Source organism: Vigna umbellata, chromosome 5 (assembly GCF_029865625.1).
Source record: "Vigna umbellata cultivar VRB3 chromosome 5, Vumbellata_1.0, whole genome shotgun sequence".
NCBI classification, from domain to species: domain Eukaryota; kingdom Viridiplantae; phylum Streptophyta; class Magnoliopsida; order Fabales; family Fabaceae; genus Vigna; species Vigna umbellata.
Genome location: NC_142169.1, coordinates 71,068,354 through 71,081,013, shown reverse-complemented (window position 1 = coordinate 71,081,013; position 12,660 = coordinate 71,068,354). Strand labels below are relative to the sequence as shown.

Genomic DNA, 12,660 nt, shown 5'->3' with positions numbered 1-12,660 from the left:
AAGTACCTATCAATGTATGAAATAGAGAGATAAAGAGTGTCAAGGAGAACACAAATAAAACCCTAAACCCAAATTCCAAAAACAAAACACAATCACAAAAATCTCCAAGCCGCGACAACCACTAGGGTATTCTCTTTCATGCAAAAATCAAATCTGCATCAACGAACTAAAATCCAGAAAAACTCAAAACATCCATTTGAATCCTAACCCTAAAATCGCGTCACCAATCAACAAAGAAGAAATTAAGAAATGAATTCCTAAAATGCGAATTAAAACGTACAAAAGAAACCCCAAAATCAGAGAACAAATAAGGCTCTAATTTCAAATCCCAAATCAGAACAAAACCCCAATCAAAACCAAGAGAGAGAGGAAGAGGGAATGAAGCCTACTCCCTGCAATGCAAGTTGATCCATAAGGAAGAAAAAAAAAACTCTCCCTTAAGCCAGAAAAAAGCTCTCCCTTAGGGTTAGGTAAGAAATAATGTAACACTTTTTAATAAAAAAAAAGATTGGAAAGGAATCTTAAGTCATTTTTTTTAAAATTTTCCTTTTTTAAGAGTAATAAAAAAAAGGTTTAACCCCTCCCTTGATCCTCATTTTTATATAAAAATCTCAGTTCGGTCCTCATTTTTTCATATGTCTCATTAGGTCATATTTTTTGTAAAAATGAACACATTTTACCCTAACCATTAACTGGTCTTAGACGGCGTTAAATTAAGGTCACGTGGTGCATAGAGAATGTGTTGATGTGTGTTTCTCATTTATGTGGAGTGTTTTGATTAAATAAACAATGGTGATGTGGCATTATTTACTTCCCTTTATTTAATATTTTTAAAACCAAGTTTTATTTATTTTTTATTTATTTTATAGAAGACTTTTTTTTTTAAGTTTCACCACCTACACGATATAAGGTGAGTTAGAACAGAGTTATTCTTCAGAATTAAATTAGTTTATTTTTAATTATTTATTTTATTTATTTGATAATTTTTATTTAATATTTTAATTTTCAAGTTTTACATAATATTTTAATATTATCTTTTTTCTTTAAATATAAATACATAAATATTAATTTTTATAAAAAACTATTTAAAATAATTTTTGATTGTAATAATTAGATATATAATTTTATTACTTTTGAAAAGTTAAAAATATAACATATATGTTGAATTTATTTAAATTTAAAAATAAAATATTTTAAAAAAAAATATTAAAATAAGTTATCTTTTATAAGTCTAAAAATTATTTATATTGGGATAGAATTGTAAAAATACATATTTTTTTTTAATTTTCTTTGTGTTTAAATGTTTTTATGAATTTATTTTGACAAAAAAAATTTTAAAAATTGTATATAAGACTTATTTTTAGTTATGAAAACTAAAATATAATAAACATATTTTAGTTTAAAAAGAAATGTTTTCTCTCATCTAAAACAATATTAAATAAGTTATTATTTTTATATAATATAAACAATTTTGTATATTAATATTCAATTAAAATAAACATAATTTTATAAAAATTTTAAAATTAAAAAACTAAATTTAAAATAATTTAGTTCAAAATAATGACTACAAAATATAATTAAATTGAATTATTAATTAAATTAATATATTATCTTAATATATTTTTTTAATATTATTAAAATAAAATAATCAACATATAAAAAAATCATAAATTAACCAGAGAATTTTAAGACTTTATAAATATTTAATCATATCAACTTTTTAACAAAAATTACTTTTACTTCTATTAAGTTTTTTTAACCCAACCTGATTTAAGATTAAGTTTTATAAAATGAAATAATTTAACAATATTATATTAAAAGTACTAAAATAAATCTTTAATAAGATGTAATGTTTTGTCTTATGATAAAATAATATTATTACAGTCGGTATTTTGTATATTTTTTATTTATATAAATTTATTTTTAAAGAAAAGCTCAGAAAATTAAAAAGAAAACATATACTTAAAAAGTTTGTTTAATCGATTGATGTATAATAGTTAATTATTTATCTATATTATTTTTGTATGAATTTTATTAAAAAAAACGCTCAATGTAAATGAGGAACACACATCAGCACATTCTCTCTGCGCCACGTGACTTTAATTTAACGCTGTTTGAGATCGATTAGAGTATTTTTACAAAAAATATGACCCAATTAAGACAAATAAAAAAATAAGAACACTGAGATTTTCATACAAGAACTAATTTACCTAAAAACAATTTAATTTTAAAAAATATAAATTAAATTTTTATTATTATATTTTTCGGATATCGAATAACGCATCCTTTAGAAACGAATAAATATCCACGGTCTATCACCTTCAATTAATAAATATTCGCATGTTGCATATTTTATCTGTGAGCGTAAATTTTTTTTTCATCCCTAAGTGGACAGCAGATGACAGGGACATGGCGTTCAATGACGAATAGACCATTCTTTCGCCGAAGAGAGACCAGCAGATTTAGTAATAGCTTGAACTTAGGTTCCATACTAGACATCATATCTCTTAATTTCATCCAATTTCAACATTAATTACCACGCCTATTATTTATTAGTAAAAATCAATTTAAGCTTTCAATTTCAATTCCACCACACATAGAGACACGCGATCCATCATCCTTGATATTTTAATGGGGGGGGGGGGGGGGGGGGGGGGAGAGGGAGAGGGGGAGAGGGGGAGAGAGGGAGAGAGAGAAGGAGAAAGAGAGGAGATTTAAGTATGAGGGATAGCAAACTCAATACCAGCATATCAAAGCAGAAATTTCACTGCTTTGAATCTTTTTTATTTTGACTACATGTAGCATGCATTCTACTATTGATGAATTCAAAATTATTAAGACATTTTCGGTTGTTTGCAGGCCAAGGAAAGCATATATGAAGATTATTCAAGTGGAATGGACTCCCCATGTAATAGGATGGATCAAATGCAATATGGATGGAGCATAAGCATCATACTCTGATAATGGACATAAATTAGCTTATGGTGGTATATTTAGGAAGTAAAGTGTAGAAATTAAAATGATTTAAAAGAAGTTGACTCAACAATACTTTTTTTTGCTTATATTTGTCAGGATGGAGTATCTATTTCTTCTGGAATGTACCCACTAAACTACTTACTAAGACCTCACTTATCAATTTCATAAGGCTCGTTAATAATTAATATACATATATGATACACAACAAAGAAAAATAAGATTATTCCATATTGATTAATGAAATTAAACAAGATTTAACCAATATTAGATCCTATGCCAAAACACCAATAATATTTTATCCGAATAAGTGCAACTATGCAGTGAGTTTAAATACCGAGTAAATGCTGATTGTAATCAACCAAATTGCTTATTAAGCACTACACTGAATGGGCTAGCGACTATTAACTTAGCTAGAGATGAATCACTATTCCACTATTAAACGAGACAATGCTTGAAATGGACAAAACAACAAATATACCTTAGCAAGAACAATTCTAAGAATATTTTTTTTAAGTAAAGGAAAAGACACTAAGAAAGGAGGCACGAGGGAGATACGGAGAAGACGTTTTTAAGTTATTGGGTTCCACCACTACTTTCTATTGCATTACTCACATTCATATCATTATCATTATATTATTCACCATTTATCTAAACACTTTTATTTTTCGTTTCATTTTTCACTTTTTTATTTTCGTCTACTCTATTTTTTTCCTCAACCAAATGAACGCTAAGTGAAAATCCCAGTTGTTTTTTGAAAAGCCATATTATCATCAATACAAAATAGAGTGGCAAAACATTACAAGGGTGCATTAATTCAAAAACGGTGAAGAGATGAACACATTTAATAAAAATATACACTATATAACATGTATGACAAGTCCTATAATATATATATGCTAAATTTCATGGCAAGGGGGATAATGAAGCTTCCATATCAAAAGGTCCAATTAACCAGAGGAAGCATGTTGAAATAAAGCAACAACAAGGTATTCATATATATATATTTTTAGATTTCAAAGCTATTGATTAAATTAATGAAAGTTCATTTGTCATTGTATCTAATTATCATTCATAAATTAAAAATATATAACAAATTTGCACAATTTCAACCATATGATGACTTTTTGCGGCTTCCTCTCTAAACTGCCGGAATATTCCTGCCTGAAGAGGCATATATTCATTTCTAATCTTAAATGCCTAATTAGTGCCCGAACAACTAATGAGACAAAACGATCAAAATCTTGAATTGATCGTCCATGTGCTTAGATTAAAAAGAAATTAAAGAAATCAATTTATATATGTTTTGCCAGAAGCAAATGTCTAATTTTTGACACACCAATTTCAACTACTATCTTCAGCTACATTTGATTGAATTTTTGTAATTGGTGGATAAATAACACGTGGTTTTAATAATCTTCTCAGGCTATTATTAATAGAAAAGAAAAGGTCGTAGCAGTGGATGATGAGTGTGAGTGTGAGAATCTCTCTCGGCACGTCTCCCTCTAACTAACTCATTTCATAAGTCATTCCTCTCTCTTTACTTTTCAACTTTTCATTGGTTTGTTTTGTTCAATTCCTCTCTGGATTGTTTGTTCAATTCACTAGGAAAATGAGTTGGGAGACGGTTGATGAGTTCCTGGTGCAGTGCAAGCAATCTAGCGACGCTGCCTACGCCTCATTGCGATCGCTGCTGGAGCGCCTAGAGAATACCGAGACCCGTTCTCAGGCTCGGATCTTTCTTTCCCACCTTCAGAAGCGTTTTCCCACCAAGGACTCCTGCGATCAATGCTTTCAAACCTACCATTTTCGCATCGAAGATGTTTCCTTGGGTCAATACGAGGGTATTTATATTTTTCCTTTACCTATTATTGTTGTCATTCATTGTTATTCTTATAGATTACTAAACTAATGCGTTGGTTGCATTGCAGGCCATCAGGGCCGAAACAAACTGACTACGATGGTCATTCCTAGCATTTTTCTCCCCGAAGACTGGTCCTTCACTTTTTATGAAGGGATTAATAGACATCCAGACTCCATTTTCAAGGAGAGGACTATTGCCGAGTTAGGTTGCGGAAATGGGTGGATTTCTATTGCCATTGCCGAGAAGTGGTTGCCTTCCAAGGTTTCCTTCATCACTCTTCTCATCTCCTAACTCTTCATCACTCTATCCCACAACACTTGCTGCTAATTTCTGCAGGTCTATGGCCTTGATATCAATCCTAGAGCGGTCAAGATCTCCTGGATAAACTTATATTTGAATGCTTTGGATGAAAATGGCCAGCCCGTCTACGACCGGGAGAAGAAAACTTTGCTGGACAGGGTAGAGTTCCACGAATCTGATCTTTTATCATATTGCAGGGAAAACGACATTCAACTTGAAAGAATTGTCGGATGCATACCTCAGGTCATTCCACAACCATTACCTGTACACGCACATTATATGCATTGTCCAACTTTCATTAAGATGCAACCACCCATCTCTCAATCTTGATCTGTAAATGAAAGCTCATGGATGTTTTCTTAAACCCAAATGGCCTCAAACTCCACAAGGGTAGGATTTACTTTGTAGGATTTTCAAAAAGTTTTGGCAAAAGCTGGGATACAAGACTGATATTTTTAACCTTACAAGGCTAATTTTTTTAATAGATCATGGATTGAACTTCGGATGCTTTTTACCTTTATTTTCTATGTACCAAAGTAATAATCATGGTGTTTGATTTGAAACCTTGGTTTCATGGCTTATCTAGTTATTTTACTGTTTTTCTAGAAGCCGTAAAAATGGTTGATAGTTGTATTGAAAGAGAAGGTCTTCGATTGTACTGTAGCTTTTTCCAGAACTTTATAAACTAAATTATTCAATATTTCGCTCATAACAATTGCGAAGGTTGGATTCCTGCTCCTTACTTCCTGGAATATCGATATGAACCTTGATTATGGACCTGCTATGAATGATATAGACTTTGGCAACTAGTTCTTCACGAGTTTGGTAGCAATGAATTTAATGTATCCCAGGATGTCTAGGCATCATCATTTGACTAATATTGGTTGACTCCCTGCAGATTCTTAATCCAAATCCAGATGCAATGTCAAAGGTGATAACAGAAAATGCAAGCGAGGAATTCCTTCATTCATTGAGTAATTATTGTGCTCTTCAGGTAAATAAGATCCTTTTTTATTGGTCACCTGCTATTTACTTGGAATGTCATTCATGTCCTGCATGTCATCATGCGGAACGCCAGATCTGAGCTTCCCCATTCCCAAAATAAAGGGTAAACAGAATAGATTTTTGTTGTTGTTGACATTGCTTTCTTTAACTATCTACCTACCTAGATATGATAGTTACCTCAGAGCAACTTTTATGTAAATGTTATAGTGATAGCTGACGTAAACTATTACTTCATACTCATCTAACAATTCCTATATGTGAAGCTACAAGGATCTCCTTTTTCTTTAGACATCTTTTACCCACAAAAGTTGTCCCTAATTCAGCTCACGACAGTGATCTGTTGGCACTTCAGAAATGCTTCGAGTTCATGTATTAGCGGCTTATAACAAGAATGCATCATTCTCACTTTTATTTCGTCTTTTGTTGCGTCTAGGGATTTATGGAGGACCAATTTGGCTTAGGTTTAATTGCTAGGGCAGTTGAGGAGGGGATAGCAGTAATCAAACCAACTGGAATTATGATCTTTAATATGGGGGGCCGCCCAGGTCATGGGGTTTGCGAACGATTGTTTGAGCGTCGGGGTTTTCGCATTACAAAGCTTTGGCAAACTAAAATCATTCAGGTTAGGAATTACTCCCTCTACCCCATAATAATTGCACTTCGAAGTTTATTCAAACGAACAATAATAAATATTTGAGAAATTAAGTTGGGCACATTTTAGAAATAAAAATATTATTGTTTCATTGAAAACCGAAAACATCAATCGATTTGAAAATTTTCCATTGAGCTAAAATTACTTTGAGCCAAACTTTTTACAAAGCTACAACTAGTCATTTTTTGCGGGATTGGTACATGCTTTACTAGATGTCATTTCTCCAATGGAAGTATTATCTTATTGAGACGTATTGGTAAAGGCTGGTGACACAGATATTGCAGCCTTAGTTGAGATTGAGAAGAATAGCCCACACCGTTTTGAGTTTTTCATGGGACTTTCTGGGGATCAGCCGATTTGCGCACGAACTGCGTGGGCTTATGGAAAGTCTGGTGGCAGCATTTCTCATGCTTTATCAGTGTACAGTTGTGAACTTCGTCGCCCTAATCAGGTGCGTACTTCAGGAAAGCATGCTAATTCACTACAAGAATATTGATTGCCCTGGAGGAAATTTGAAGCACAATGCCATTTTTATATTGATAGGTGAAGGTTATTTTTGATTTTCTAAAACATGGATTTCAAGAGATCAGCAGCTCCTTAGATTTGTCTTTTGAGGAAGATTCTGTTGCTGATGAGAAGATTCCATTCCTCGCTTATCTTGCAAGCACACTAAAAAGTAATTCTTTTTTTCCATATGAGCCACCTGCCGGAAGCATACATTTCCGCAATCTTATTGCTGGGTTTTTGAAGACTTATCATCATATTCCACTCACTGCCGATGTAAGAATAGAGTGCTATGTTAATTATATAGGCTTACTGTTGCATGCATATACATAGACACATTTAGTCTGAGATGTTGCCTCATTAGATTACAACTGTATACTAACCTCTATTGTTATTTGTAGATATCTCGTCTCTAATGAAAACTACAAAAATTTAGTTCTTTCCTTAAGCTGTTCCGTTTTTTTATCACGTGTGAACACTTATACTTGAGTCGGTAATTGGGAACTGCATGTCCTATAGTATATATGTTTGGTCCGAAGAATGCAGTACACAGTATTGTTTATTAAAAATAAAAATGTAATACAGTATTGACTTCTTTTTCAATCTTGTGCAAGAATGTTGTCATTTTTCCTTCAAGGACTGCAGCAATTGAGAATGCTCTTCGCTTGTTCTCACCCCGCCTTGCAGTTGTTGATGAACATCTGACTCGGCATTTGCCAAGGCTGTGGTTAACATCTTCGGCACTTGAGGTATGGAATAGACATGCCTTAGTATTTTTGAACTTGATTGACATTTTGTTATTTCCGTATTATTATCCCAATGTGTTGAAATACAACCGTTGTTGTCCTTGCTGTGAAAAATTTTCTAAATCAAGAATCATTTCTAGAAAAAGTTCCTTTGTTGAGGAACACGTCTTTGAAAGAAACGCAACCTCATGCATGTTTGACTTTTCCATAAAATTTTGTCCTGATTAAATAACTTCTTAAAAGGCGCCCCTTGCGGAGGGGGGCATTGGCTTGTTTGAGTGGGAAAATCTTTGCATTGGCAATATAGTCCATGTATCCACGTACGGATCCAAATTGTGCCATGGTTCCATTTAGACCGATTTTCAGAAGGATAGCTTAGACAGATGTATTGTAAGCTATAATTCTGACATCTGTAGCCGCTTCATACATATTTTTCTTCTATCAGAATAAATTAACTTGCTGCCATTTAAGCAATTTTAGATGATGATCTAATATTTTCTGAATTATTAACGGTTCGTTGCATCTCATTATTCACCTTTTTTTAAAGTAGAGTAGGATTTGCTGTATTCAGCTTTATTACTTGATGTCATTTTACTGTCTTCGTCGTGCCCTTCTTTTTCTTTGTTGTAACTTTAAAACTGTAATGTGATCTTGAAAGACATGGATCCAGTTGTAAAACTTTTTACTATTGGTAGTGTGACCTTCTAAAACCTTGAGGATTCCTTACATTGAAAATATGTCAAATGATTTTTTTGTTTTCATCAATTGATAAGGATTTGGTTTAATTATTGCATTTTTTCATAACAATTTTTATCTTTCTGATAGAGCACAGGAGCTATACACTCTTCAGATGATACCATTATGGTAATTGAAGCTCCCCGGCAATCGGACTTAATGATAGAACTAATAAAGAAATTGAAACCTAAAGTGGTGGTGACTGGGATTGCTCATTTTGAGGCTGTTACTAGTTCAGCTTTTGTGCACCTTTTAGATACAACACGAGACATTGGATCTCGTCTTTTCTTGGACATATCAGATCACTTTGAGCTATCCAGCATTCCTGGATCGAATGGGGTCCTGAAGTATCTTTCAGGAACTCCTCTGCCTTCTCATGCAGCAATTATATGTGGACTAGTAAAGAATAAGGTAATATTCCCTATTCCCTGTTAACTTGGCTCACTAGGTCCAAGTGGTAGACTTGTGTTTTGGCTCGACATCATCAATTTCTTATTGATAGCACCGACATAAGTTCATGTTTTATAGGTTTATCCTGATTTAGAAGTAGCTTTCGTCATTTCCGAAGAAGAATCCCTCTTTAACGCCCTGTCCAAAACCGTTGAATTACTGGAGGGCAATACTGCATTAATTAGTCAGTACTATTATGGCTGTATCTTTCACGAGCTTCTTGCTTTTCAGCTTGCTGGCCGGCATGCGCCTGCTAAGGTCTGTCTCTTGCTTTGTCTCTTCCCTCATTCAAACTGAAAATTGTGTTTTGAGTCTCTTCTGTATTTAGGACTTGCAGTTGTCAGTTCATAAATTAGTCAATTCCATATTAAGTTTTCTTATCACTTCAACACTAAATCCTGTCCTTTTCAGAGAAACTGTGAGAACGTCAAGTCAGTTGATATGATAGGATTTGCTAGTTCAGCCTCGTTGGTCCTTAAAAACGCTGAGTTATCTATTGATCGAGTAGAGAATGGGTCCGTGATTCACATGGACGTCGATCAAATCTTCTTGCCTGTTCCATCTCCTGTTAAGGCGGCTATTTTTGAAAGTTTTGCTAGACAAAACATGTCTGAGTCTGAAATTGATGTCACATCAAGCATCAAAAGATTTGTCAAGAGCAGCTATGGTTTTCCAACAGATAACGGCACCGAGTTTATATACGCCGACAGTTCGAAAGCTCTTTTCAACAAGCTGGTCCTCTGCTGCATCAACGAAGGTGGCACCCTCTGTTTTCCAGCTGGATCAAATGGGAATTATGTTTCTTCTGCAAGATTTTTGAAAGCTGACATAGTGACAGCACCTACAGATGTCAATGTAGGTTTTAAGTTCACTAAAAAGACACTCACTGGAATCCTTGGAACCGTGAAAAACCCATGGGTGTATATTTCTGGTCCTACAGTCAATCCAACTGGCTTGATTTATAGCAACAATGAGATGGTAGAAATTTTAAGCACCTGTGCTAGATTTGGTGCAAGAGTTATAATTGATACTGCAGCCTCTGGTTTGGAATTTGACTCTGAAGGCTGGGGTGGCTGGGATATAGAGGGATGTTTGTCTAAGCTGGATTCTTCAATCAAGCCATCGTTTTGTGTGTCTCTTCTTGGAGGACTGTCTCTGAAGATGCTAAATGGTGTTCTCAGATTTGGCTTTCTTATTCTAAACCAGCCTGTTTTGGTTGACACATTTTACAGTTATCCAGGATTAAGCAAACCTCATACTACTGTTAGATACGCTACAAAAAAATTGCTCGAGCTCAGAGAGCAAAAGCCATCAGACCTATCAGATGCTATAGTTGAACACACCGAGATATTGAGAACTAGATCCAAGCTCTTGAAACAGGTAATATAGGAATGCGAACTTTTTTTTGCTTGAATTTTATGATCTGTTTCTTCATGTGGTAGAATCCTGTCTTTTTTGTTCAAAGATTGCTAAATATGTTCTTGGCGATTATTACCCTAGGTTCTTGAGAAAAGTGGGTGGGATGTGCTTGAATCGTGTGCTGGTGTGTCTGTTGTGGCCAAGCCCTCTGCCTATCTCAACAAGACTATTAAGCTGAAACTTTCACCAAAAGGCGAAGGAGACCATGGAAGTGCCACTGAGGAAGTTAAACTCGACGACTGTAATATTAGGACTGTCATTCTCAAGGCCACTGGATTATGCATCAATAGCGGGTCATGGACTGGAATTCCTGGATATTGTCGGTTCAATATTGCGCTTGAAGAAAATGATTTCAAAAAAGCTTTGGACTGCATTCTAAAATTTAGAGAAGTCGCACTGGGTTAAACTTCTGTCATTGGTATACGTTATTAAATATTCGGCCTCGGTTCACGTTATTCTTTTTGTCTATTCAAAAATCGGGACATACGCATGAGTTAAAATTGTACAAGTGGTTTCAATAAAATGTCTATTCTTCTGCTGGCTATTCCATTTTGTTGAGATGTATAAACACAATAAGTTTGATGTGGAATGTTAAGAGAAGCTATAAAATGTTTAAACAAATGAGAAAGATACTCATGATCTTTAACGCTACTCAAAGTTCGAATATAAATCTCAAATTGATTTTGAACTTCATTGTAAAATGATTGAAAAATAGAAAATCTTTCATAATGATTTTTCATAAAAAAAAACCAAGTATATAGTGGATAATCATTAATAAAAATAATAAAGTAATAAAGTTCGAAAGTGGGCTTAATATGATTGGGTTTACAAATATCATAATCAACTAAAACAAACAAAGACAAAATATGTTGTGAAACACGAGACGACTATGTTTTCCTAATTGTTGTAACTCACAAGACAAATTAGATAAATTTGACAAACTCGAAACAAATTGTTGCAAATTTGATGGTGGTGAAGGATGGTCATGTTGGACCACTACAACAAAGTGATGAGGACAACCATGTAAGAAGACATAACATCGATCAATCTTGTGACCAAGTTTATGAAAATGCTCACACTTGTAATACCATTTTCCTAGCTTGTGAGGGGATTGCACTCACCACATTGAAATACCAAAGTAGAGGAATTATCAGCGAAAGCTAATGTATCATCAATTTGTTTATTTGTACACGTGAGAGGGTGGAACAAGTAGAACTAAAATTTGGAATAAGAGAATACCACAAAATCTAATATCAAACATGAGAATAGTCATTAGACAATCCTTGTAGAGCTAGTAACACGAAGAACTTGGATTGTTGCTTTAGTTCTTAAGTAGGAGTATACAATAAAGGTAGTAACTCATTAAAGTCATGAAGAAGAGAATTAAATTTTCCTAAATATTCAGCCATGGGGCCATGTCATTAGTGATCTACAACATCAAGAAGATCGCGACAAACACCATAAAGATGTTGAGTGTCATTAGTGTATAATAATTGGGTTTGCTCCCAAACTTTTGAACATGTTTCGTAGGTACAAAACAATTGCTTTATAGATGATTGAATGATGGATTTGATAACCATGCATAATTGAGTATCAATTTTCAACCAACGAGAAGCATCACTAAGAGTAATATAAGTCTCTAAGTAAGCCAAAACCCAATGTGTAACGCCGAGTTGCATAATTACTCCCATCCAATTTGTCAATGGGGAGATGCATATTACCATAATTAGTATACATGGACAGATCAAACATTGCGCAAGCACCAAGAGTTGTCACAATCCTCCATTCTTATATCTGACCAACCAAGAGTTGTCATGTCATCTCCTTCTTCCTCAAGCAAATCCAGTAAACACACAAAACCCAATAACATCTTAACCATACAACCATCATCATACCTTCATGTAGTCATCGAGCAACGAATCGCTCTTCCTCTGCACACACTCGTCGGCAATGCAATACCACTAGAGAAAAGAATGAATGAGCCATGCAAAACATTATCGCCGCTGATTGCA

The 12,660-nt window shown here is 33.8% G+C and overlaps 1 protein-coding gene across 1 annotated transcript; it reads left to right on the top strand.

The window, feature by feature from the left end:
• Positions 1-4,450: 4,450 nt before the first annotated feature.
• Positions 4,451-11,192, top strand: MMT (methionine S-methyltransferase). The gene is made up of 12 exons (XM_047320187.2): positions 4,451-4,817; positions 4,905-5,098; positions 5,174-5,380; positions 6,036-6,131; positions 6,576-6,764; positions 7,057-7,245; positions 7,338-7,574; positions 7,913-8,047; positions 8,870-9,190; positions 9,308-9,487; positions 9,641-10,609; positions 10,730-11,192. Exons 1-12 carry the CDS (start codon positions 4,586-4,588, stop codon positions 11,051-11,053), a joined length of 3,273 nt encoding a protein of 1,090 aa, XP_047176143.1. The 5' UTR covers positions 4,451-4,585; the 3' UTR covers positions 11,054-11,192.
• Positions 11,193-12,660: the final 1,468 nt, after the last annotated feature.